We start from the raw sequence: 27,287 nt of genomic DNA on the forward strand, positions 1-27,287 counted from the left end.
GTTAATTCAGTTACCATGACAACAACGCTATCTGAAGCCAGTCCTGCTGCGTTGTTTTTTATATTGGGAGTAAAAAATGACATTTTTGGTTTATTTATTACATAATAAATTATATGGGGAGGTTTTAATTTATTTTTTAGAAAAAATATAACTTTGCAAAGAAACCGTAAAACTGCGTTGTTTCCATTCAATCGCAATATACTTTCGAGAATTTAGGGAAGAGTGAGACCTCTTCGTATTTGTTTCGGAGTAGGAACAAAACATTCGGACTAAGAGGTTCCTCTTCAGTAACTGATCGGGCTTATTTTGTTGAAGCTCAACTGTCGTGCGGTGTGCTTTACGAAAGCGTGGATCAAAGTTGTTCTTTTAAAGGTGTTAAAATTTATTTTTGATACCGAGAACATGGCGTCACGGAGTTACCGAGCCTGTTTTCTTTGTCAACGAACGGCGGTGGTGAACATAATGTTCAGGGTGGGTGCAGTTAGTGGCTCTCGTTGAACGCAGCTTCTTTACAATGGAGGTCAGATAATAGGATTCCTTAAACATTTGCCTCTATCGAACAATATTTATCTAATTTAATTAAATTTATTCAACCTTCTCATCAGTAATATTTGGAAACAGTTAAAAAATCTTTAATGCTAAGTTTGGATATCTAAAAATCTTGAAATTAAGAAAACTTTATATTCTGGATTAAATATCTGTTTTAATACATAAGTTGATTTTTTTTTTCCTTTCCAGAGTGTGAGTTCAGCAGCTCTTCCTCAGCCTAAGGTCGATTTCCTGAAAGGAGAACTTCACAGGAAGCATCCAGGTGTGACCAACCTGAAGACTGTCCGGTTACCCGAACAGCTCCAGTTGGCTGCACAGTCCATTATTCACAGTACGTTTACCAGCTGGAGAAGGGTTATCCACAAATTAGACTCACTGCGTTCCTCATTAATTAGCTTCATGTTTCCATCTACAGGAGTTCGGGTGCCTGAGCTTACAGAACGTTCTCAAAAGCTCACAAACTTCCTGTGGAGCCGGAAGAGAGCGGTCGAGGAGTTGATGCTGAGGCAGAAAGCTGTGAGCATGGAGAAGGAACTGTGGGAGAAAGCCGTGCAGAACATCGGAGGAGGTGATGGATTGAAGGCAGTTCGTGATAATAATCCATACAGTTCCTTATATTTTAGGTACTTATAAATTAGCACAAAATGCCCAATTATTAAGTATTAAAAGGACAATACATGATTAATTATAAATGAAAAATCCCCCTACAATTGTTGTGCATCTGTATTGTGCTGATTTCATAGAGGCAGTAGTTTCTTTAATTTACTTTATTTTACATCTTATCAGCTTTGGGGTAGGGGGGAAGGGATACAAATGCGCTACAGAAACTTTTGATTTCTATGTGTGCAAAAGCATTAAAGCAATTTACTTCAACTTCACAATAACTCATAATTTTGTGTTGGATAATCACAACAAAAAATTCCCATAAAACACATTTCCATTTTTGGTTGCACCTAGGCCAGTCATGATAACAAATGGTCCCAGAAGGTTTCACAATAAACGATAATATTATTGCTTTGAGACCATTTTCAGGTAATGTAATGGTAATAATGGGATTATAAGGCAAGAACACATTCTCGAGGATAAATAAACTTTAAATACTAATGAACATTTAATACCGGAACTGGAAGACATTTTAAACATCCCATATAAATAAAACAAAAATAAAATGTCTTATGAAGTCTCTGTAAAGAAAATTGTCCTTCTGTAAAAAGGGGCTGGTTGAGCCCAAAGCAACAGACTGAAGACTTTTGTCATCCAGTTTTTGGTAGAAAGAGAGAAAAGAAAAAAACTATAAATCTTACAAATGGAAATGATTGAGAAAATATTAATGCAATTAATTCATTTATTACTTATTACCTGTTGCACAATGACACTTTCAAAAGGCTTAAGTTGTAGGAATTCTTTTTCAAAGTGTGTCTGACGGCTGTGACCAAACCAGGAGTAATTAATTAACTGGGATCTTTTTGCAGATGTCGATGAGCAACTCCTGGGCGATCGCATCAGGAAGAAGGTTTTGTCGGAGCTCAGAAGAACGACGTATCGCTGGACGCCCCTAAAGTAATCGTACATGCTGCTTGATTTAAGCTTAGATGAGTTATTTATTGGAGCAGCCACATCTCATACCTTCAGTTTAAGGGGCTTTAGTATCTCTGGCCGCCTTGTGTTTCAGGTACGATGAAGACCTGAGCATGGTGTACATGGCGGCTCGGCTGGCTGGAGGCTATGCTGCAGTGAGGAGAGCTCTAAATGAGGTAGGTGTGGAGAAGATCACAGCTCCTCTAGCTGTTTCTATAAACCCTGAATTAATATTTTACTTTTTTTGTTGATTTTATTCAGATAAAGAAGAGAGATCCTTCATTTGCTCCTCAAACACTTCTGGATTTTGGTTCTGGCTTAGGAACTGTCGCCTGGTTGGTGTGCAGACTGAAACTTTTATTTGTTTGGCTGAAGCGTAAATAATATATTGAGTGTCTCTCTCCGTCCATCAGGGCGTCTCACTCGTGTTGGGGCGACTCTTTGAGGGAGATGGTGTGTGTGGACAGCTCTGCAGCGATGAACGTTTTGGCCGAACAACTTCTCAAAGGTACAGAAATGGATTTTAAAACAAGCTGTGTCTTTTTTAAAGCGAGAAGTGTTCAATTAGTTTGCTTTTTTCTGTGCAGGAGACGATGAAAGAGCTCAACCGCACATCAAACATGTTTATTTCAGACAGTTTCTTCCTGTCTCTCCTAAGGTCAGTTTTAGTCCAAGAAAAATATAAAACCAACCACTAACTGGTTTATTGGCACCCCAAATATGTGCAAAAATATTTAAAATAAAAACATTTTTTATTGAAGTAACAAAATCTCACATTCAACAATTCCTGAAAATTAAATATTAGTTGAATCCAGCAGCGTCTCTCAATTTTCTGCTTAAATCCTCATAATTAGTAATAATTACTTAAGAAATCTGTCCGTCTTTTCTTATTTTTTTGCATTTTCTGACTAAATGGAGGAAAAGTGTTTTAGTTTTTGACATTTATGAGTTCCTTTTGCTAATTGTACCTTAGAGGGACAACAGCTAAAACTGCTCATGTACAAAGAAAGTATCTGAGTTCACCATGAACGTCTAATGTTCAGTCAAAATGAGTAAATTAGGATAATTCTGATAGGTTACTTTTTTCCAGTAACTTAGTTTGTTAAATTAAACAGATTATATAGATTAATTACTCACAGATGATGATTTCAAGGCTTTATTTCTGTTAATTATGGGAACTTCCTGCTTCCAGAGAATAAAAAAACAGCATTTAAGATCAGAATAATACATCAATAAATATCAATAATACATAGCTGGAATCTGTTTTTAAAGTAAATGTTGCAGGTTGTTTTTTTTTTATGAATCCCTGAAGGTCCAGGTTCTCTCTGCAGGTCCAGTTCGATTTGGTGGTGGCAGCTTTTACCCTGTCAGAGCTTCCCAACGTGAACGACCGGGCGGACGCCGTGACGACTCTCTGGAGGAAGACGAACTCCTATCTGGTCTGTTCAGTCTGGGATTTATCTGCTATTATATTTATATAATACACAGGGAAAAATGTTTTTAAGAGTTTATTATAATAAATTAGTAACTAAATAAACACAAGCATAAAATAACACAGAAATAGATATTATAAAGAAGAGTGTAACAATAATAAAGAAAAATTCTAAAATAAATAAATCAACTAAGTGAAAAGAAATCAATTTATTTAATAAAAATAACTATTAAATTTAAATGGTAGCAATAATAATAATAATAATAATAATAATAATAAAGACAAATAGAAAAAAATATATCATTTAAATAATTACCGTACCAAAATAAAAATAAAAATTCTTGATTGTATAATTTTTTGGTAGCTAATATCTAAAAATAATAAAATAAAATAAGTAAATCATTAAATATTTAGTAAATTTCTAATGTATAAATAAATTAATTCTATGAATTTCAAGAGGAAAATAAATAATAAGAATATAATAAGGCTTAGTATTTGTTTTCATGAGGAAAATATTATCAATATTAGAATTTATTTAAATTCCAAATAATTACTTTAATAAAAGTAATGAGTAGTAGATTTGCTGATTAGATTAATGATTAACCAATAATTGAAATGTTTGTTTTAGGTTCTGGTGGAAAATGGTACCAAAGAGGGTCATCAGATGATGATGGAGGCCAGAGACGTTTTGCTAAAGGTACTCAAGTATTTCACAAAACAGTTCAGTCAGTTTGATCAGCCCAGTGTAGTAATCCATATTATTGATAATCCATATTATTGATCTCCAGAAACAGGAGAAAGTCGTTCATGACTCCAGACCAGCATCAGTGTTTGCACCGGTAGGATTAAAATAAGTTCTAAAAGCCAGCAGCTTCTGGGTCGTTTTGTCGATAATCTTTGCTTCTGTTGCCAGTGCCCTCATGAAATGATGTGTCCCAAACTGGCCCAGGAACCCGTCACGCCCTGCAACTTCCACCAGCGCTACCATCCTCTTCCTCTGCCGGGGGTAAAACTCCTCGTCTGAAAATCCACCAAGCAGGAAATCAGGAATAACTGTTTATTTTTTAGCTTAAAAATACATTTTGATGATGAAATTAAATACTTTTCTGTTGAAAGAGAAGGCCTGTCGCAATAAATCAATGAATCAATTAATCACATGATAAATTGAAATGAGCTCAATAATCTCCATTTGCATTATTTATCGTTTTTCTCTCTTTCTACCCAAAACTGAAAGTCCTCAGTTTGGTTCTTTGGTCTCAACTAGTTCTTTCTTTAAGGGTAATTTTGTTTACAGAGACTTCATAGCTAATTTTTTTTGTTGTTTCTGTTTTTTTATTTATTTATTTTGGATTTTTAAAATGTCTTCCAGTTCCAGCTCATTAGAATGTAAAATTTATTGATTTTTGAGGATGTGTTTTTGCACCATCATGTCGTTAAATTACTTGAAAATGGCCTCAAAACAACAATATTATCATTTATCACAATAATTTCATCAACCAGCAGAATTTCTTAAAGTGACAGGCCTGGTTAAGAGTTAATTTGTTGAAACCATTGTCAAGCTTCAAAAAATTCTGCATCCGAAAAAAAAGATTACATTTAATTTTCACTAAAATGACACAAGAAGTTGTTTAATTGCTTTGTTGACATATAAAGTGTCTGATCATCCAGACACAATTGCCTCATAATAGAAGATTAGAAAAAAAAAAAAACAATTGACAGGTGAGCATTTTGTTCATCAAAGCTTCAATAGTTTTGCAATCACTGTTTTTTTTTTTTGTTGTTGTTTTTTTTTAATTCAGAGGCATGAGTGTCAGACAGAGAAGTTCAGCTACCTGATCCTGAGTCGAACAGAACCGGCAGAACCAGCACCAGAAGGTCTGGACTGGGGCCGGCTGATCGCGCCGGTTCTGTGCAGAACGCGGCACGTCCACTGCCACGTGTGCCGCTCCGACGGACGGCTGCAGCACATGGTGGTGACGGCACGGAAACACAGCCGGTAAGAGAAACCGCTGGGTTGTGTTTATGGTGTGAAAATTATTATCAGAAGTTTTGAAAACCTGAGTAGATTTCTTGTTTTATGTTGGTGAATATTTAGAATAATCCAGTCAAAAAGGAAAGTGGTATTAAGAAGTAAAAGATGCATTAATTGGGGTAAAACTTTAACTATTTTATTAATGTTACTGTTATTTGTATAATGCTATGTTTGTGTGTCAATAAAAAGTTTTACACGAAAAAAAAGTAAATAAAAAGAGTATTAATTTAATTTATTTTAACAGTAAACGTAGGAACTAGATTTTAAAAATAGTTATTTAGTTGAGTATTTATTTACTGTCACAGATTAAAGGAAAGGATGACTCCATAGTTACAAATAGATAAAATGATGATAAATATTTTAAAAAATTATTATTAAATTCAGATATCAATATCAGCTTGAAATTCAGGGATTATAATAAGTCTTTTAAAAAATACAATACTAAGATTTTAAAAAACTGTGTTTTTCTACATTTGTTTTATAAAGTTACTAACAACAATTATCTCTTAAATTGGATTTTTTTCTGTATTTATTCAGATTTTATTTATATATTTCTTGCATAAAAAACTATTAGTACTGAAAACATTTTATTATTAGGTAATATTGAGCCTTCCTCTGAGCTCCAGTAATTATTTTTGTTCATATTTACTAGTAACTTTTTATGGAGCGGAAAAGATCCTGGGAATAATCAGATGTAATGTAATAAAAACTGGCAGAAAATATTCTTAGATTTCATTTAAGGCAAAAATCTCCATCTCATTTTTTTAAAATTATTCTCAAAAGGTTACAAATACGGTATCTATAAATTTGGGAAATTCTCCACAAATGTCATAATTTATTTCTTTTCTTACTGGAGAAATTATCGATACTATTTCAGATTGATCAGCTTGAAGAATATTTGTTGTGCAGCTTTTCTAAGAAATAATTTGTGTTTTGTCAGAGATGTGTACCGCTGCGCGCGGAACAGCGAATGGGGAGATCAGCTGCCGATTGTTGACAGTGTCAAGGAAGAGACGAAGGTCCACAGCGACTCGGAGAGCTGATTCAGATGAAAACCGGGACATTTTGGACTTCCTGAGTATTGGAAACAAAAATATCACTTTGGATTAGAATCTACTGTCTTCTCTCTGTGTTTTGTAAATCACAGTAGGCATGCCTCTACTACACATTTACATGTTTTTATTTGGTGCCATTGTCAATAACTCATTGATTATTCCGTTTTTGAATCTGATTTCCATCCAATTAAAGTTTCTTTGTAAAGATGTCAAAATAAAACTAAGTTACTTACAACCTTCAGACGCTGCAGATGAATATATTTGTTTTGATCCAGCAGTTGAATCTGATCATTCCTGCTATCATGTGATCTTAGTGTTATATTTTCAGATAAGTCCAAGCACTAATAAAAAATATTTAACTCTTATTTGTTAACAAGAATTAAGGTTGTGACCTTTTCACAGTTATATTGAGAAGCAGAAGGCGATGCCACTTCCGAGAGGTTAGTTTGGCTAATTTGCTTGATATGCATCACATTGAACCGAGACAAGAGGGTTAAACATTAAAATTTAAAGTGTCTATAACTGATGGGGACTGAATGAACTCATTAATATTTAGTTTTATCTACATAAATGTTGTTTGTTGTCTTAGTGGTCTCAGAAAACTCACATGGGATCAAATTTTTCAAAGTCATCAGTCAAGAGAAGGATGAAAACGTATTTCCACAACATTGGTTAAACTCTCCCAACATTTTATGTAAAAGGGTAATAAAAAATTAGCTTTCAGAAGTCAAATCTACGTTGTTGATCCATAACACTAGTAAAACATGGTAATGTTTATTATTAAGAAAATAAATAATTATTTGTTATTAATCAGGCATCTGTCATCTAATTGGAGTTTTATTAATGAGAGTGAAAACATCCAGCGAATTCTTTTATTTAATGTGAAAAAGTCCCGTTGCCTTAAAACGAAGCAGCTTACAACATTTTTACCAAGATAGAGAAGGCAGTAAATGATTTTCATTCATGTTTTTACAGAAAAGAAGATGAAATAAAATCCCAATATTAGTTATTAACTCCCTACAATCTGTTTCAGAGCTAAGGTCAAGTCTGGGTACTTGAACTGATATCCAGACTCTAGTGTTTTCAGGGGAATTACTTTCTGGCCCTGAGTGAGGATCACAGCCCTCTCTGAGCCCAACATGGCGCTCAAGACGAACTCAGGAACGGGAAAGATCGTGGGACGCCTCAGGATCCGACCCAGCTCCTTGGTGAACTCGTGGTTGGTGGTGATCGCAGGTGCGACTCCGTTGTACACCTGCGGTAAGGGGGCCGGGGGTTCGGAGTTCCCTGGGGGCTCCAGAGAGCGAGCGATGATTCCTGCCAGATCCGAGACGTGGATCCAGGGGAAAGGCTGCCTTCCAGAGCCCAACGTACCTCCGAGTCCGAGCCAGAAGGGCAGCAGCATCTGCTTCATAGCACCGCCATCTCGACCCAACACTGCCCCTAGTGGACGGAAGGAAGAATGAGTGAAATGACGTCTGTCCCTTTAACAGCTATGGTCAAACTGCAGGTGAACGCGATGCAAATTTTTAATTGTGCTTTGTTTTTATTAGCCTCATTCGTCTTGTTACGATTTTAAAATTGTGTCATATATTCTTGAAATAAATACACAACTTGTTCCACAAAAGCTGACTGAAGATAACAGACTGAAGATTAAATTGTGGAGTCAATAAGGTGATTCACAAAGAGAAATTGCCTGAACAGGGTCTTAGACCCTATGTTTATATTCTGGACAAAAAAAAAAATCACCCAAAATAAAACTTTGACAGACCTTTAGGAAAGATAGAGATTGTGGATTAAGACTATAATCTACAAAAATATCTGGCTCTTTGTAAGTAACTAAAGAAACCAGAGGTGATTTAAAACTTTTGCATATTTCTAAATGGGAGTGGGCATGAACAAATCTTTACTGCCCCTCTGAACGTACCGGCCCGAATGACGACTTGTTTGGTGGTTTTCGCTGCGTTCTCAGGAAGAAACGCTGCAGCCTCCCACTCCTTGACGAGTTGTGAGAGGAGGTCAAAGGGCGTCCACTCGCTGTCTTCTGTGTACTCAACTGTGAGACTGGGTTTGTAGCAAGCTGCGAGTCAACGGGGAAAACCAGACAAAATCAATCATAAATCTGAATCACATTTTGTGCCTTTTGCAGCTGCTAAGCGAGCAGTTAGCAACCAGGTGGACCCGTACCGACACCTGAAACCAGAACCCAGGCGTGAGGAGGGCTGGAAGACGCAGCGATGGCTTGAGACAAAGCTTTAGTTGTGTCAATACGACTGGAGAATAAATCCTTTTTATAGCTTTCGTTCCACCTGGAAGGACAAACAAATTAGGTTATAGATCTGATTTAAAGTACAACATGACTGAAGGATGTTACTAATTCAAGGAGCCAAAAGCAGGACACATTTTGAAATACATAGAAATACCAGAAAAGGCAAGGTAGCAAATTTACACTATTGTTTTTATTGCATGTTATTTTAAACATTGTTTAAAAACTATTCCAACTTTTTCTCACCCCTTATACAGAAGGTTCAGTAAAGCCTCTTGTGAGCAGATAATATAAGCTCATATGGTTTTTCACATGATGCAAATGAATAAAACAGTTTTAGGTTAAGGTTTTGAGCAGGTTACTATGACGCACAAATCCTGAGGTAGAGCAGTTTAAAAGTGATTAACGTCAGGCTTTGTTGTTAAGTAAGCAGTACTTACACACTGTTCATGTCTAAACTCAACTTTCCCAGCCTTGTTTTCCAAAATTCACCATTATTCTAACTATTTTCAAATAAATAGAAATATTCTTTATTAATATGGTGGAAATATGGATGGGCTCTATGAAAGCCCATCTCTACCACTTTGATAGAGAAATATTTCTATCATCACAGTTACATAGTAATTAGCTATATTTATTTTTACAACTTTTTAGAAGAACTTTTACTATGTTGTACATTTTACTTTTACTTGAGTATTGTTATTATGAAGTATTTCTACTCTTACCTGAGTAAAATGTCTGGATTTTCTACCCGCTGAATGAAAAACAAACATGTTTTCACCAAAAATTCGCCAGACAGAGACACACACCTGCAGCTTTTGTTAAAGTTTATAAGTTTTATATTGAAAGAAAATGATTTGGAAACATTTTCTTTTGCGTGATTTTGTTATTTTTTGATCATTTTTCATCAGTTACTCAGTACTTGAGCAGACTTTATACCAAATAAATTTTTATTCATACTTGAATCATTTCTTGGACGGCAACTTTATACTTTTACTGGAGTGAAAATATGTTGAAGTTGTGCTACTCTAACTTGAGTACAATTTTTGGCTGCTCTGCACACCTTTGTCTATCATATAGCTAAAATTTGGTGGCTATGTTATTTCTTATTACATACAGAAAAATGAGTTGTAATTATTTTTCTATCTTTGTGATAGAAATAGTTTTCAAAACCAAGTCAGATTACAATAAAACCCTTTTTGGGGGTTTCTCACCATCGAAGGGGGTTAAGAACATTCTCTCCTGCCAAGTTGACGGCACCATCACAAGGCGGCAGGCCGTGAGACTCCAGTTCTTTCTGCAGCAGCAAAAAGATACAATTCAAGAAATTACAGACATATTTGCGTTTATAGAAAAGCAAAGTAACATTGTAGAAAAGGAAAATCCCTGTTCATTATTATCAATCAAGAGAAGGTAATGATTGAGGAGCTGGACTTCCTGGTCATACCCATGTTATCCTTCCTGGACCAGGCTGACGGGATATCAACGTGACCTCGTGACCTTTGTCTCTGAGCAGGCGTATCAGCTCACGACCCACAAAGCCAGAGCCCCCTCCTGAGAGACAGACACAAATCAAACATACAGACTGTCAGCTTGAAAGAAAATAGTAAATCAGGAGAGATAATTTTACACCATATCAACTTTAAGAAAATGCCATCTAAACTTCTTACTAAAATGTTAATATATTGCATAATACACTAATCAATGAATTATTTCATGCTTTAAAGTATATAATTGTGCTGTCTTCTTCAACCCCCCAAAAGGATCGAGCAGCTGTGAATAGTGCGCATGCGCACTTTACATGCTTACAAAACAAAACACATGCATGAATTTTGCTTAAATAATGAAATTCAAAATACAGCGACGTCGTTTTATCTTTCAACTCACGGCAGGATTTTAAACGCATGATCTGGATTATCTGTTGCATTAAATATGAATTAAATCCAGGTTTTGTCAGCAGCCCTAACCTTAGCTTAGCAAGCTAGCTTGAACCATTTTGACCTTTCTGAGAATTTAAAAATAAACAGATAACTGTAATGGCTTTTCTTACCGATTAAGACTCTCATTGCCAAAGGTTTCCACCCAACGCTGACTTTAAATCCCTCACCGTCGCCGCTATTAACAGTTTCCTCCTCTGTCTGTCACTCTTAAGTTCTCACTACGCTTTTTTCCTCCCTCTTTTGGACCAGTGGCCGTTCCGTACTACAACATGGTGAACTACATTTTGTAGTTTTTTCCCTTTTTATTTTTTTCCTTTTTTATTTTTTATTTTTTGGGGGAAAAATCTGCCACCTACTGGTTTTGTTGCAATAATTTCATGCAGTAGAAGGACGGTTACTGAATATAAAAGCTCAATAAATGGATTAATTTATCATATTTTTTGTGTTTTGATAACTATGTAATACTTTTCTTTCACTTCAAATTATGTTGTATTTTGAGGTCTTTTATCACATTCAATTTGTGCGTTACAAATATGCATGTATTTAGATTATTTCTGTGTTGGGAGTTTACCACATGTACTTAAAATGGAAAAACTTGTTTATATTTAGGAGAATACTTTTGGATATAACTGCTAATTTGGATCATTTTGATTTAAAAAGACTTGGAAAGGTTTTATGAATTTTACTTCCTTTTCTTCTATTTCAGATTTTATTTTATTTTGATGCATATTTTTGGTTGTTTTCTTGCAAGTAATATTGCCTGTGTATCAGTTTAATAATTCAAATATATTACATCCTATACAGATAAACAACAAAACTAAAATACTTTAAATATAAGAAAGATGATGGTTGTATTAGCAAGAAAAATTTAAAATGTTCATAATTCAAATTATTGAACTGACCTATCCAATCAGAAAGGGTCAATTGATAATGACAAATTTAATATTAGCCATATTTTGTAATTGTTTCTATTTCACCTTGTAGCTTAATAGTTGTTTCCAAGCTGAAAATATATTGATCACTTAATGAAAAGGTTGAGACACTTTGGAGTATTTGGCTGGGTATATTGGGTAAAAACAAATATAAAGAAAATGAACATGTTTCCCCAGTATTTATTTTTCTATTTCAGCCTGTAAAGATAAAACAAGAACATACAAACTCATATGAAGTTAATTCATTATAATGTGATTGTAATGTTATCGGTATAATTTTGAATTATTTGTAGATTTGGGACCTTGATTTCAATAGTAACATACAAACATAATTAAAGAAATGAAGTAGTGACATAAAATTTTATCTTGCCGTAAACCGGAAGTTGCCCGTGTGTGACGCCAAAAGAACACGTGGTTTGATAAAGAGATAAATAGAGGCGCAGCCTCATTAACATTCTCTCTTCCTTGTCACAGAGCAAGAGGAAGGAGTTGCTGCTGCAAGGAAACTAAATAATCAGCAGTTTGAAAGCCTAAAATGCGGTAAGTGTCGTATTTTTCCTGTCCTGTTTGTTTTCTTGTTTGGTGACGCATTTGATGGCGGAGCAGGTGGATGATCGTTGCGGTTCAGGATCATCTTTAGCTCTTTGTTGCAGCGTAAGCGCCAAACTGACCTCGTGGTTTGATTTCACAGGAGATGCTCGACAAGAAAAGCGTTTAAATAGTCTCAGAGTCTTGATGATTTCTGTAAAAGTGCTAAATTCATAAAGGTGTCAGACAATTTGTGCTGCATAGGTTTTATTTGACTTTAGCTGAAATCTTCATTTAAGTCAATTTATTTTAAGTTGTATTACAAAACTGGATTCATTCCCCACACTATTATGATTTATTGTTTCTGAAAATCCTGAATTATTTTTTTTTTCTTAAAAACAAAAAACATCAGACCTATTAAAGATTTTTATTATATACATTTTCCTCATAACGTTTCTAAACTGACTTGTTCACCTGAGTCAGGTGATGGGTTCAATGAGAAGTTGCCAAATTGGCTGTTGAGAGTGCTGTATATCGACCATATTGATGAAAGTTTAGTGGAAGGAAAAAGTGTGGTGTATTAAAAAGGGGGCATGAGCCGCAGCCACGATTGTGTCCAAGATCAAAGTAAATTCTGCATTTACAATCTCCAAATAGATTGTAAATGCAATAAATTAAATCCTCAACCTAGGAGATTTTTACCTTTTCAAAAAAAACATTTTTATATAATTAGAGCATTTTTTATTTATTTATAGAGATGCACCTCTAGTTTTCCCTTTTAGTAGTTGTACTGTGAGCTATTTGGTTAAAATCCTGAAAGTTGCCTGTTTATGTCATTAGTGTGTCGTAGTGAACTTTTGGAGTCAAACCTTGCATGATGAGTTGCATGTGAGTCCGTGTTTCACCTGAAACTGATGATTTTACTTTCACTGCACTGATGGGTTTGACTTTACAGATGCTCTCCAGGTTTAGGCCACCACAATTGGGACTAACCTTTAATTTCCCTTTCTCTCCTTTTTAGGAAGGATGCATTAGGAAAACCACTTGAGGTAAGAATCGTCTGGTTTTAAATGTAGCATTAAATGCTGACTAGCATCCACTTTTAGTTTACAGTCCTGTACATTTCTACTTTGATTTTGGTTTGTGGTCTAGTAACAGATGGATGCAGAAGTTATATTTTTACATTTGTAACATTATGTTGAGCGAACTGATCTTTAACCGTTTTTCTTTTCTTCCACAGGTTGGATGTCGGGAGTCTACTTGTTGACCCAAGGCCTCAAATTTTTACTGATTTAAAATGTTATATATCCTGGAAGAACTACATGTAAAAAAAGACAGTATTAATTTAAAGGCTAAACCACAATAAACTCTGCAAAACATAAAGTAAAGCCTCCAAGATCTTTTGTGTAAATGTTTGTTTTCCAAGGTTTGCAGTTTTTTTTATTTTCTTAAGGGTAGCTGGCATCACTATTGAGTAACTTTCATCAAAGGGTAACACAGTAAAGAAAACCTGAAAACGTTGCTAGCAACTTGGTTTCTATAGTTTGGTCAATGGTTTTGGTTTGTTGGAAACAAAGGAGAATTGGAGACATACAGAAATAGACATACATATTTCAAAAATAAACTTGTACAAGAATAAAGTCAAATAGGTCACTATCAATATAGTCACATTATCAGAATAAAAATTATTTTTTTCTTATTTCAACTCTACTCTCAAACTATTATGACTTTATTCTTGTAATTGTATTTTCTTAGCATGACCATAATACTCGCTTATTTGAGAAATGTCCTATTCCTCCCAGAAAAAGTGACCTACTAGATTACAGCTTCAGATGTGAGTAGATTGTTTCAATCCAAAAAAGTTTTAAGTCTTACTTGATCATGATCTCTTCTATAAATGTCCTCAGCATCTTTTCGCTCCATTTGCAGGAGGCTTTGTACAAAAATTATTTTTATTGACTTGAAAACATGTTTCATTCATATACTTTACAAACCAGAAAACAAACAAAAAACTAAACTTTTATAGTGGGAGAGAAACGCATGAAAACTGTTCAGTGCAATTTGAGATGCAAATTCAAGAACAAAGCAATTCACCTGCCATTTTTGAAAGGTTTTTCCAAACTTGAAAAACATTTAAAAAATTCTCACAAAGAGTAAAAATAATTCTCACAAAGAGGAGCATATGAACAAACATGAGGATACAATGGATGTTCAGCAAGCAGAAAAGAGAAACATTGCGATAGTTTTGTGTTTTTTTTTTTTTTTTATGTTTAAAACGGAAGGAAACAAGCTTGTTTCCTCTTTGGTAAGATGCTCTCTTGCAACTAAAATTTCAGGGGTGTCAAACTCCAGTCCTCAAGGGCCACTGTCGTGCAACTTTTAGATGTGCCTCTGCTGCACCATACCTGAATAGAATAATTAGGTCATTAGCAAGGCTCTGGAGAATTTATTTAGACAAGAAGTAGGTAATTAAGGCATTTCATTTCAGTGGTTTGTACCTGTGTCACAACTGCAGGACATCGGACCTTGAGGACAAGAGTTTGACACCTGTGCTTTAAATACTCCATAGCAGTTCACCTTTTGTTGTTTTAGTTGTGTTTTTTACACCCTTAAATATGTGAAGTATGAAGAAGCATTATTGTTTATGCAACGTTCAGTAATGGCAACCTCCAACAACAGACATTATGAATTTCTTTCTGGGATTTATGAAGTTTATATTCATTCATTCGCTATTTTTTGCTAGCTAGTTTTAGCCGGAACACTGTGGTTCAAATCTAACTGAACATATTTATTCAGTTAACTGTTCTATTCATTCGGCACGCGTCATGACCAGTAAGTTTATATAGATCATTCTGTGAGTAAATATATTAACTGTGCTAGTTTTAAGTGTAGAATGGAAGTTTGTTTCCAGCTTTAGCTTATTTAGCCGCCGCGGTAATGCTAGGTAGCCGAGCGACTTAACGCCACATATGGTTGTCAGGGAAACGGTTTCCAATATGTCAATAAGTTTTTATGCTTTTACTCCTGGGAATCCCAAGACTTGAGATCAAGTGTTTTTTGAACTTGAAATTTATGGGTTTTAAATTATTATTTTAAGATGCAATTTGTCACTGCACTATGTTTAAATAAATGATAAAAAAAAAACTGTAAAATCACAAATGTGAGGTTGTACAGAGCAAATTTATACAAAACAAGACCATTTAAACAGTTTAAAGGGTAATCACAAACCAGCCTGTAAGTTAAATTTTTTTTACACAATGGTCAAACTGTTAATTTAATTACATTTTTTAAATATTAGTTTGTCAGTGTAAACTTTTTAAAAGTATAATAATAGACATGTCTTGTCAAGGTCTTCTCTTGTGAAACTATAACATTCAGTTTTTGTCCTTAATACATAAGTAGGAATAATACTAATTTATTCCCACTTCTGTTGAACAATATTGTTATGAACGGCCTTAGTTGTCTCAGTGCTACCATGTTTAGAGATTGTTGCAGCTAATGTGGGATTCAATGTAAACCTTTTTTTTTCACTAATTTTTGTTAACACTTTATTTGACGGGTTGTGAATAAGACTGTCATAACACCGTCATAAACATGACATAACACCTGTCATGAACATGAGTAAGTCTTCATGAATATTTATAACTGTTGTCATAAAGTGTCATTTGGTAAATCATGACACTTTTAGTACAAAGTTTACATTATTTAAAATGTCTTTATGACAACTTGACATTAACCAAAAATTATGATCTGACATAAATTTGTTATAAAAATATTACTGATTAAACTTTAGCTTTATGTTAATAAAGCTAAAGCTAAATTTGGTTAAACCAGACATTTTTTGACATAATATTCTGACTATGTGACTAGATTAATTAGAACTGTCCCTGTTTTTCATGTAAAGTGCTTTCAGCTGGCAATTGCTGTGGCTTTACATAAATTAACAAAATATTGTTAAAGAGGGAAGCAGTTTTTGGTTTATGTGCTGCTTAGCTCTGGAGCTAATTCCCTGAAAATCTGAGATGTGCAAAAACAATCAGGACTGAAAACATCCTGCAGTTTCAACCATTCATTTTAAACTACTAATACATGAATTATCACTAAATAGCATTATTTTTGTCATTTTCCCTCACACTATGTTGGTAGTCCCAGCAAGCATTGTAAAACTTTTATATAGGATGCATTAACTTTATCGTTGAAATTAAAGTTTATCGTCAGTTTATCCTGTAGTCATTTATGATGGTTTTTAAAGTAAAAGTTCTTTTGTGAAACTTGGTTTTTCCCACAAGGAGCTTTGCACATTTTACAATTCATGGTCCATTCAATGCTCTAATCTAGCCCACTGGTACATTATGTAGTGGCGGTGTTGTTTAATAAGACATTGTTCATTTCTCCTGCACTGTCTGTGCGATTCTGTTTATTTGCTGATTGGTCCGATGACGCCGTGCCGTCAAAGAGCTTAGCCATGAAGGCTAAGCCGTTTTTCTTGATGTAGGACTTTCCAGCGAAGGTGTAAAGGATGGGATTGGCACAGCTGCTGAGAAAAGCGAAAGTCGAGGTCACAGCTCGGCAGTTCTCATGAATCAACTCCAGTCTGTAGGTAAAAAAGATGGAAGAAAATCTGTTAACTGCAGCAAAGACCAACTTTTAGGATCCCGTAGAAACAAAACTTCACTCTTACATTGATGTGGATGTTTAGAAAAATACTTCACTCAAAATAAGAAACAGAATATTAAAGCATGCAAAATTTCTGCTTCTGTTAAATTTGGGTATTTAGCTTTTGACCACGATATTTTTGGTAAACTACCATTATATTGGCCTATCTACAGATGGGTTAGCTTACATGTTGGATCTTTTTCCTCTTTTCTTTATAGATCCAAAGGAGTGCCTCAGGGTTCTATATTAGGCCCCATTCTCTCTACTTAAATAATCTCTGTAATATTTCATTAAATATTAATTTAATCTATGAACTAATGACATATTTATCTGGTCCATTGACTAGTCAAATGTTGGAATTTCTCTACTTCTATTTTAATGTTCAGTTTATGTCTGACAAAAATACATATATGATAAGTTGTTGTCATCGTCTAAAATAAGAAACATTCATGATTATGAAAGATAAATGAAAAACCCAAAAACCTGTATTTGTTATTTTATCTTTATTTAAAAATATAATTTGGTTATTTATCATTTTTAGTCCAAGTTATTAAGAGTCATTGTTGGAAAACTACAGAACTGCTTGTGTCTCTGGAGTTCAAAATGGATCTGGTCCAGTTTTCTTCTACATCCTGCTTATGGCTTGAAGTGAGTTGCTTACCAACATTTCTGTGCAAATGGAAAAACAAATATTCAGGGAAACCTTTCCCTCCCTTTCAAAACTCATCGCAACAAAAGTTGTAACATTGAGCACAGATTTGTAATCTGTCTCCTGGGCTGTAGCGCCGAACATATGTACAACAAAAGTCATTTTGTAAGAGAATTGGGAAAGGAGCACTTCGTCAAAGTGTAGATGAAAATGATCCATAATTATGCAATCTTGTATATCTACAATGGACCTGATAACATTGAATCAACGTTAGACCAATCTTTAATCTAATTACTCCAGCCTGAAATTGCCTGGTTACACCTTAAAAAGGAAATGCCACCGATAACAACCCAAAAAAAAAAAGCAACCAGAAAAAGTGATAAAACATTAAGGATTCAAGTAAAAAACATGATGCATTAACAGAATACATAGTAAATATGATTACCATCCAGAAATGTGAACAGAATGAACAATTTTACCCTTTATATTCAGTAATACATCTTTATAGAGTAGTAAAAGTATATAAAGCAATTTCATCTTACTCACGTTTCTCTAGTTTTTGACTTCTTGTTGTACCACTCAGCTGCAACCTGGGAGTCACAACAAACTTTAATGAAAACGAGAACCCAGGAGCAGAGAAGGGAAATGTTTGGTTATAGGTTAAAAACATTTTACTCACCTGCACCATGTTGATTACATGGTATGGAAACCAAAATATGCCAAATGTTATGACAATAGCGAGGATGAGTTTTTCGCTACGGATCCTTCGCTGGAACTGGGTCTGCCGCAGGCGTCTCAGGGTGAGGACGTAGCAGGTTACGATGACTGCATACGGGAGGATGAATCCTGAAACTGTCTCTAAAGAATACTGAAACCGGACCTGACCAGATAAGCAAGGAGAAGAAGTTAAAAATATAATAGAAAGGAACTGAAAAACATATCTAACTTGAAGAAAAATTGAGACTGTTGAACCTTTCTAGTTCATGGTTTTGTAAGTTTTGTGAAAGTAGTTTATATTCCTTTAGTTGAACAAACCTCTGTGGTTTTATTTTATCCGTTTTGCTTATTCAAAAAATTGTGGCATTCAAATTCCCAAGACCCATTCTTTGTTGAGCAACTTTTAGTTTATGCTAATTTTGCTATTTTCTGCTAACTACTCAACTTTTACGCGCTATTTCTACATTTCAGTTGGGCTAAACAATATGGCTGAAAAAGCACAATATAAAATCACATTATAAGAGTTACCATATTAGTCGATATTGATAATTATTGATCCGTTTTTATATTTGCCAAAATAGTAGAATGGTGACTGCTCAAGTTCCTGAACAGGTTGCTAGGTAACCAAAGAGCGAGTGAGTTGCTAGGTAACCAGAGAGTGAGTTGATTTCACCAAGTTTGCTTAGCTGAGAGGTTGAGCAGCCAAAGTCTTTCCTCTGTCAGCTTCTCCCAGAATCCTGTGTGGTTCTGGGAGAAATCATTAAACATTTTATTACTATAAAAAAGGATTTGGTTAAAAGGTTTACTCAAGTACCGAGTAACTGGTCAAATTATTACTCATGTAACTTTTAAGAATTACATCATCAGATGGAGCAAAATATGAAGTTAATTGGAAATTTTGGTATTTTAAGGACAAAAATTACAATGATTCAAAAAGGTAGCAAAATCAGGCAAAATAGATATTTTCCACATCAGTTTTTTTCAATAAGAAATGTAACTTTAACAAAAACTGCAGGTGTGTGTCTGTGTTTGGTGAAATTTTGGTTAAAATATGTTTATTCATTCAGTGGGTAGAAAATCCAGAAATTTTACTTGAGTAAAAGTACCGATACTTCAAAATAAAATTACTGAAGTGGTGAGAAGAGTGGACTTACGTGCGTGGGCCAGGTGTGATTGGGTGAACACACAATCCGTGAGTTATTCTCGCTAAAATCCGGCTCAATTTCCAGTTCTCGAAACACCAGTGAGGGGATGGAAATCACCATGACCAGCACCCACATGCCCATGATGACCCTCGTCACGACCTTTCTGCTTATCAGGTGTAGTTTCTGGGGAAACAGCACCGCCACCATCCTGTGTACGCTCATCAGTGTGATCAGGAAGATGGAGGCGTACATGTTGGCGTTGCACAAGTAGAAGAGGCCTTTGCACATAACGGGTCCAAAGATCCACGTCTGCTTGGCAAGGTAGATTATGAAGAAGATGGTGAGGGCCATGATGAAGCCATCCGCACAGGCCAGGTTGAGGATGAGGATGGTGGTGACGGAGCGCTTACGGGTGCGTGCCAGGATGCTCCAGACGATGAAGAGGTTACCGGGGACGCCCAGGAGGAAAACCAGGGTGAGGATGAGGGTGCCGATGGCTGTGGCGTAGCCGTTGCTCACGGGACTGTCTTCCTCATTTGTGGATGCTGACATTCTAAAATGATTTGATCCTAAAAACAAAAGAAATTGTACGTTTCATCACCAGTTTGTTTGTAAAAACAATCAGAAATCCTTCTGGACCTGAAAGCAGAAGAATCAGACATTCATTCTATTCTTATTTAATTTATATTTTTATTTAATTTGTCTAAAACAAAAGTCAACAACAAAACACTAGTCTTTTCCAGCAGCCATTGTACAGCACATACAGCTGTTGCTAAGAAACGGTGCAGTGCTCATCGATTGTGACTCAACAGTCAGGATGTTTTCAAACGGATCATTTTCCAGACACCATAAACCAGCGTTCCCCAAAGTCGGTCCTGGAGGGCCGGCATCCTGCATGTTTTAGTTCTCTCCCTGGTGGCACCAACAACTTTTTCAGCATGTCAATGTTCTTCTTAGGCCTTCTAACGAGCCATCATTTGATCCAGGTGCGTTAAACCAGGGAGAGAACTAAAACATGCAGGAGGCCGGCCCTCCAGGACCGATTTTGGGGACCCCTGCCGGATAAACCTTTAAGTAATTGGGTAAAAAAAACCAGCTTGGATGATAATTTTTTTTAGTTTAGGAGATTGGGCTGTTTTTTAGAAGCAGTTGAGAACCAAACTGAAGTATAAAAAAGTGGAAAAATTTGAATTTTGCAAAACAGGTCCTGTTTAAGAGCATAATTACACCTAACAATGTTTCAATACAGATTTGGTGGAATCTGACTGAGGGGGCCAAATCTGATTGGCTGAGCTGTAAAGCAATGAAGAATAATTTTGATTGGCTCTGCTATAAACTTCTAATTAAAGAAGATTGGTCCAGGTGATTATAAACATCAGCATGTTTCAAGCATATACCATAATGAAAGTATTTTTTTTGGATCGTCCAATATGACACAAATTCAGTAATTCAGTTGCAGTGAATGTAGAAGATGAGGCATTCAAGCATAAGAACAGTACACCAGCTGTCAAGTAAGGTGGTGGCAGAATTATGCTGGGTGGCTTTTCTTTTCACTTTTGTCACCAGAGGTTTGCACAAAGCTGGTGGAAAAACAAAGAGGGAGGCCTAACTTCATAATAGTTAAGGCTTGGATGCATTAGGTTATTCCACAGAACAATTATGAGAATCACACGTCATAATGCTTTTAGAGTAGAATAAGCAGGCAAATATAAAACCTCTGTAATGGCCTCCCCAAAGCTATTAACCTCCTTACCCTTTTGAACAATTATTCACTAAAAGCCACATCCGTGCCAGGAAACGATATATTTTAAAGCAACGACTTCTGAAGAGAAAAGTGGTCAAATATCCACCCAGACAGAAGCTCACTAATGGTATAAGTTTCTCCACGACTTGCTAAGTGACATTTACTTAAATACTAAGAGATTTAAACCAATAAACTGCCCAGATTATAACAACTTCTCTCTGAGGAAGACACAATCTTTTCATAATCATTAAGTCGGTTCTGAATTTCCTTATCCAAAAACAAATTTGTCTTATTATGATTTTTGCACCTTCAGACACAAGAACTATTTTTAAAGTTTGCTTTGGAAACTTGTATAAAATGTATAAACAGACTTGAAAGAGGAAGCAGATAAATAAAAAAGGAAACAAGATGCTTTCCGACTAGTTTAAATTATAAATATTACAGAACCACAGGATGTCAGCCAACCTGATGTAATCTCTGAAATATCTTCAGCAGGCTAAAGCATGCAAGAAAACTGGCAGCAGTGCGTCAGAGAAGAGGAGTGTTTCAACACAGGTTTTTTTTTATTAATCTTTGAATCATCTCCAAAAATCTTTTTCTTATTATCATTTTGCTTGTTAACTTTGTAGATTAGAAATTAGTTGGACCTTGGGCTGACCACAGCATTACCACTAAAAGTGATGGATAGAAACATGAAGTTTTTATTTCCTTATTAAGTACTCATTTCTTGTGCCCAGTATCCAAAGAAGACCATGTATGTATTTTCCTCCTATGGCTTAAATAAAATTCCCAGGTAACCAAACAATGTATCAGGATTTTATCTCCACATGTATCTCGCATGAGGTAATAATAACATATGTAGTTTTATAGTTGTTTAAATTACAGATTGAAATAATCTGGCCCTCAGGAGTAAATGAACATGAAACAGGCGGAAGAGCTGGTCATTTGAGTAATTTAATTATCATTAAATTATGCTTTATAATACAGTTAGGCTAAAAAAATGTCATAAACAATCGCAGATTTAAAATTAGTTTTCAATCAACCAAGTTTGTTTTTGACATAAAAAGAGACAAGCATCCCTCAAATTATGAAAAAAGAATCATTTGAAAGTATCAACTTAGAATAAATGTATGCTAATGATCATTTGTAGCTTTTTCAATAGTTAATTGGAAACATATTTATATTTTTTACAACTATAAAACCCTGCTACAAGTTGCTAAGAAGGTTTTCCACGTGGTGTTTTAAAATCTTCATCAAATCACTTTTAATCTATAGTCTACCAGAGAATATAGATTGAAATGTAAAATAAGAAATTCAATGTTATTTAACTTTTTAGACAACTTTTTACTCAACGTTTAGCAGTTAAACTGGCAGTTTTATTCATAAACAACTGGCTGGTTTATGATTTTGTTTGTAGATACTTTAAACCTAAATCAGCCAAGAGTAGGAATATTTCTGTTTGTCTTTTTCCTGTAAAGCATGCCTGAGGACCCATGTTTGCTTGTGAATATTTACAGTGGATCAGAGTAGTTGTAAAGCATTAAAATGATTTCCTACAGATTTGTAATGTGGACAAATTCAGAGGAGAAACATGGCAGTAGAAACGAGTAAAAGTAAAGAAAAAGTCAGAATTACTAACCTCTAATTGGGGAGTTTTGTTGTGGATCTTCGTTGGACGGAAATATCCGGCTGCTTTCCCGCTTTGAGTCTGTTAGTTCATTAAAGAGGAGATTGTGTCCTTCCTCACAGGCTGTAACATGCTGCAGTTTTACAAACAGAGAGGTGTGTCCTTCGCTAATACTCAGACTCCCCCTCTTCTCTTCACTTTTATATCCACATATGTGATCATTAATTCAAGTATTCTGATAAAAAAAACAAGTGCATTTTTTTTATTACAAACAAGCATGCTAGTTTGTGGAAACTTGCCCAAATGTTGGGAGACTAAGTGTCCATTCGGGTTGTCCTGAGAGGATACTTTCACTCTGCTGCTGTGTTCTGAAATGAAATGAAGAGTGATTGCAAAACCTCAGTGCCTCATTGATGCAGAGCATGCAGAGGCAAACAACCACAGCGAAGGCTCACGCAAATAAAACTTAGCACCACTAGTCGCAACAAGTCTGATCGAAACAGGAACGCTCTTTTCCACGAATGGGTGGAGAGTAAAATTAGCAGAGGGCCACGGAGAAGAAATGCCAGGAGTCTTATCGCCATAGTTTTGTACTGGAACTGCTTGTTTCTTTGTCTTTGACTACAGACTTGACATTCGTGTTATACACACCAAGGTCATATGATAGAGTAAAACTTTAACAATTGTCTTGTACCAGGTTTGGGTATTTATTAGTTATACTTACTCGATTACATTTACTTGAGTATGTTTTTTAACAAAACAAAAATCCTTAAGCAGTATTTTCACTAGTCTGTATTTTTTTACTATGATTTGACTCATTTTATTAGGAAGTTTTTCTATTCTTACTTGAGTAAAATTTCTGGATTTTCTACCAGCTGAATGAAAAAACAGGCTGAACCAAACATTCACCAGACACACACACACACACACACACACACACACACCCACGCACGCACACACACACCTGGAGTTTTTGTTACAGTTTCAAAAGTTTGTTATTGAAAGAAACTGATATGGAATTATTTTTTGTGTGTGATTTTTTTTGTGACATATGAATTATTGTAATTTTTGTCCTTAAAACACCAAAATTTTCACTTAACTTTAAGTGAACCCATTTGAACCCATTTGATGACATAATTTTAAAATATTGAATGATTGATCATTTCACCAGTTACTCAGTACTTCAGTAGACTTTTTACCAAGTACCTGTACTTTTTTGCTCACTAGAGAATTTCTTTACTTTTACTTGAATAAAAATATGTTGAAGTAGTGCTGCTATTACTTGAGTACAATGTTTGGCTGCTCTGTCCACCTCTGCATGTAACACATACCAAGTTTATCTGAGTTTACCAGCATGGACACCTGAATGAAGTCTAGAATAATTTACTGCCATAAATCTGTGAGCTAAGCAGTATTTAATGTCTCTGCACTCAAAATTTTTGCTCTTTTTCAAATATTCCCTGTTCTCCCTCAAACTTTCTCTGCGCGGATCAAACATGTCTAAAACAATATTAGTAAAATGAGGAACAGACGTTTTAAGATGAAGATATTGACTATAGAGGACACGGATTTGATATCAGTTTTACGTTTACATCACAAACAATTGGAGGCGGTATCGCCAAAATCTTTTCGTTTTGCCCAATTGGAAAACCATTAAATTTACAAAAACAAACAATTGTTCAGCCACGACGCCATGGCTGAATAATGAAGTTGTTTAATACCTCGCCAGAAGAGGACATTAACTCATCTATTGTAGCCACTCAAGCAGCACATCCAGGAGATGTTATCAAGCGCACCCTGTGGAACGCTGTCATTCTATTGGCTGGAACAGTTGCTATGTGACGCGAGAGATTCCGCCCACATTTGTTCCGTTTTTTAAGAGCAAACAGATTAAATCCAGTTTTCGAACCGGAAACGTATGCTCTCAATTTAGGCCTGTGGTCTGTTTGATTGCATGTTTTGCCTTTGTTTGACATAAAGAAGTCTTAAAATAAGTAATTGTTTATGAGAATTTGACACCTTGCATGTTATTGTTAACGTTCGGAAATTTCGCACATGCGCACAATGCTGGAGGGCTTCAAAAGCCCATCCACAGCTGCGCTGCCGCGGTAGAATAATCCCGCAAACAAAATAAAACTAGATGTAGGTATCATTAATTCAGTGCAGTGCCCCACAACACATAAAAACACATCGTTATTTTTACAAAGGTAAAAAATAATGCGGATAAACCGTTGAAGAACAACTCAAAAACAAGAAAATAAAAATTTTATTGCCAAAGATGCAGCATTACTTTCTTTTATAGTAGAGCTTAACCATCTGACATTATGTGTTTGTCGGAGGTCTGCTTTACTGCTCTGACTATTTTGTTCTTGTGCAAATGGACATTTTTAGAGTATGTATAGTAATAATCGATTGCTAAATTTGTTGACGATTATTTCAATAATTGATTAATCACGATTAATTCAATTAATCATTTCAGCACAACTGAAAATATAGATTTTGTCAAAACAATCTAAACAATAAAGTACATTTTAATGTTAGATATATTTGAAAATATGTTCACCAGCAGTGTGATGTGCATACAGGGTTGTCTTACCCAATGACTGCTGAATTTAGGCACCAGTATCAGTCTAACAAATAAACATTACCACATGGTTACTAATGTTTGATGAAGTCATTTTACTTCTTCCAAGAGACCAAGACTAATTCAATTTTCTTGTTTAAGGTGACCTTCAGGAACAGTTTTCAGGAGAGAGGAGTTTTCTGCTTCAGCTTTAAATGTTTTTTGTTGGTATTTTTCACTTAAATAGCAGAAAATTCTTGTAGTTAAGCTTGTAGCTTCTCACCTCGATCTTCATAACTCAAGAAAAATAACAGTACTTGGAAAATAACTTGTTATACACTGAATCATTTTGCAGTCAGACACAAAGGTTATTTCTTTAGCTGAATCTAAGATAAGACAAACAGACATAAATCTGCCTAATTTTCCTAATTTATTCCTGTATCCTCATTCTTTGAGAACAAAGTGGATAAAATTTTGCTAAGATCAAGTGAAAGTGTTTCTGTCTGAGTTAAACAGAAGCCAAAGTTAAAATGATAACAACATTTAAAGAGGTAAAATAAATATTTCTCAAGATGATTTAGAGAATGCAAGAAAATCTGGCTTGGAACATAAATACAAAGTAAATAGATGTGAATATTTTAAAAAGTAGATCAAAACTGTGAAGTTAAATGATCTACAAAGTTCATTAGTTACTGATATGTTATTATTTTCACATCATATGCTAAAGTTTTCCTTCAAACTCTATTTATTTGAAGTGTTGTTACCATAGGTAACATGTTTTCTCAAATAATTCATACTTCACCTCAAGTGTAATAGTCCTGTCTCAAACCTTTCATGTGTATTAGTTAGTATAAAGCTGGACAAAAGCTTTCTTTTTGGTATTTGTGTGGTTGTTTATGGTCTACTTTCTCTTCAGCTATTTCAGTTGTAGCTCCACCTACTGGCCAATCAAGGTAACTACATAATAAAAACTTGAACCGCGTGGATAGCTGTCGTGGAAATGACGAGATCCGGAGGAAGGACTAGTATAATTGTCAACCTTTTGAGTATTGATTTTACGTAGGAAAGAAACCGGAAATTATATTTTTTATGAGCGACACTGGTACAATAATATTCTTAAAAAATACGTCAACAGAAGAGATTTTTTATTGAGTAAATAACTCTTTTTTTCTTTAAAATACATTTATTTTTCTGGTGATCTGTTGTGTTATTTGTATTTAGTGTCTTGTCAGTTTATACCCATTAAAACATGCTGAGTAATGTTAGAAATGATGATATTTGTTTCCACGTTGTTTTTACAGTAAGATTCTACAGAATTTCTTGTAGTATTTTTTGCATATATTTAGTTTATCTAATGTTAAGTTTGTTGAGTATAATCTTTACTGTAAAGTTAAGCTCCCAAAACAGGTAGAACAAAAAAGCAAATCCTTTCATGGAGTTGCAAAATACACTTTGGCATCACTATACTGGATTATTTTTGCGCTCTCCTAACTCTTCTGGATGTGGAAGAGATTTTCTTGGACCTTTAAGGGATGAAATTTAACTTAACTTTCACCACATGAGGGCAGCATATCTCCACTAGCCACGTTTTGTCCCATAAACTTTGAGTGCAAGCCACTGACATAAGGCTTTGGGGAGGGTTAACGTGTGTCATTCTCTGTTTTTTATTGGCCTTTCAACCACTGAAGAGGTTTTATAAAAGTCAAATCTCCTTTGTCTTTGCTTTAGAGATCATAGTTTTAAGGAAAATCTTGAACTTTGAAGAAAGTATTTGTCTCCAGCAGTCACTGGTCAAGAGTCAAATTTTACTATGACTGCTATACTTTGCTATACTATTACCATACTATTCTACACTGTACTAACACAATACTTTG

General features: G+C 35.0%; 3 protein-coding genes and 1 long non-coding RNA gene across 5 annotated transcripts; 2 read left to right on the forward strand and 2 right to left on the reverse strand.

Moving 5' to 3' along the window:
- The first annotated feature begins 286 nt into the window (after positions 1–286).
- mettl17 (methyltransferase like 17) lies at positions 287–6,887 on the forward strand. 2 transcript variants are annotated; one of them, XM_044133712.1, is made up of 14 exons: positions 287–471; positions 739–880; positions 965–1,117; positions 2,022–2,109; positions 2,222–2,303; positions 2,389–2,462; positions 2,541–2,635; positions 2,715–2,785; positions 3,459–3,566; positions 4,188–4,256; positions 4,348–4,398; positions 4,473–4,565; positions 5,359–5,555; positions 6,532–6,887. In XM_044133712.1, the coding sequence occupies exons 1-14, from the start codon at positions 403–405 to the stop codon at positions 6,632–6,634; spliced, it is 1,395 nt and encodes a 464-aa protein (XP_043989647.1). In that variant the 5' UTR covers positions 287–402; the 3' UTR covers positions 6,635–6,887. The 2 variants fall into 2 exon arrangements, with proteins under 2 accessions (XP_043989647.1, XP_043989648.1); XM_044133713.1 differs by having other exon boundaries at positions 288–520.
- Positions 6,888–7,467: 580 nt separating this feature from the next.
- On the reverse strand, positions 7,468–11,130 carry sdr39u1 (short chain dehydrogenase/reductase family 39U, member 1). Its single transcript, XM_044133714.1, has 6 exons — positions 10,963–11,130; positions 10,360–10,466; positions 10,127–10,209; positions 8,834–8,955; positions 8,574–8,726; positions 7,468–8,089 (listed from the first exon to the last, which is right to left on the reverse strand). The coding sequence occupies exons 1-6, from the start codon at positions 10,976–10,978 to the stop codon at positions 7,656–7,658; spliced, it is 915 nt and encodes a 304-aa protein (XP_043989649.1). The 5' UTR covers positions 10,979–11,130; the 3' UTR covers positions 7,468–7,655.
- Positions 11,131–12,229: 1,099 nt separating this feature from the next.
- On the forward strand, positions 12,230–15,320 carry LOC122840920. The gene is made up of 3 exons (XR_006372315.1): positions 12,230–12,324; positions 13,334–13,361; positions 13,553–15,320. It is a non-coding gene; the product is annotated as an uncharacterized LOC122840920 (long non-coding RNA).
- A 153-nt stretch (positions 15,321–15,473) lies between these two features.
- On the reverse strand, positions 15,474–24,660 carry ltb4r2b (leukotriene B4 receptor 2b). The gene is made up of 6 exons (XM_044133715.1): positions 24,572–24,660; positions 22,863–23,218; positions 19,489–20,048; positions 18,297–18,497; positions 18,164–18,207; positions 15,474–16,906 (listed from the first exon to the last, which is right to left on the reverse strand). Exons 3-6 carry the CDS (start codon positions 20,029–20,031, stop codon positions 16,663–16,665), a joined length of 1,032 nt encoding a protein of 343 aa, XP_043989650.1. The 5' UTR covers positions 20,032–20,048; positions 22,863–23,218; positions 24,572–24,660; the 3' UTR covers positions 15,474–16,662.
- Between the last annotated feature and the right edge of the window lie 2,627 nt (positions 24,661–27,287).

The sequence above is a fragment of the Gambusia affinis genome, linkage group LG12 (assembly GCF_019740435.1).
Source record: "Gambusia affinis linkage group LG12, SWU_Gaff_1.0, whole genome shotgun sequence".
NCBI lineage: Eukaryota > Metazoa > Chordata > Actinopteri > Cyprinodontiformes > Poeciliidae > Gambusia > Gambusia affinis.

What these genes read in the sequence shown, in the direction of transcription:
- mettl17 (XM_044133712.1), top strand. Translation starts at nt 403, where the DNA reads ATGGCGTCACGGAGTTACCGAGCCTGTTTTCTTTGTCAACGAACGGCG. An exon ending in TGCACAGTCCATTATTCACA is followed by an intron (nt 881 to 964) that starts GTACGTTTACCA and finishes TTCCATCTACAG; the next exon opens with GAGTTCGGGTGCCTGAGCTT. An exon ending in TTCTTCCTGTCTCTCCTAAG is followed by an intron (nt 2,786 to 3,458) that starts GTCAGTTTTAGT and finishes TTCTCTCTGCAG; the next exon opens with GTCCAGTTCGATTTGGTGGT.
- sdr39u1 (XM_044133714.1), bottom strand. An exon ending in GGTTCTGGTTTCAGGTGTCG is followed by an intron (nt 8,727 to 8,833) that starts GTACGGGTCCAC and finishes GTTGACTCGCAG; the next exon opens with CTTGCTACAAACCCAGTCTC. An exon ending in ACAAGTCGTCATTCGGGCCG is followed by an intron (nt 8,090 to 8,573) that starts GTACGTTCAGAG and finishes TCCGTCCACTAG; the next exon opens with GGGCAGTGTTGGGTCGAGAT.
- ltb4r2b (XM_044133715.1), bottom strand. Translation starts at nt 20,031, where the DNA reads ATGTCAGCATCCACAAATGAGGAAGACAGTCCCGTGAGCAACGGCTAC. An exon ending in ATCACACCTGGCCCACGCAC is followed by an intron (nt 18,498 to 19,488) that starts GTAAGTCCACTC and finishes TTATCTGGTCAG; the next exon opens with GTCCGGTTTCAGTATTCTTT. An exon ending in AAGTCAAAAACTAGAGAAAC is followed by an intron (nt 16,907 to 18,163) that starts GTGAGTAAGATG and finishes TTTTACCTACAG; the next exon opens with ACTGGAGTTGATTCATGAGA.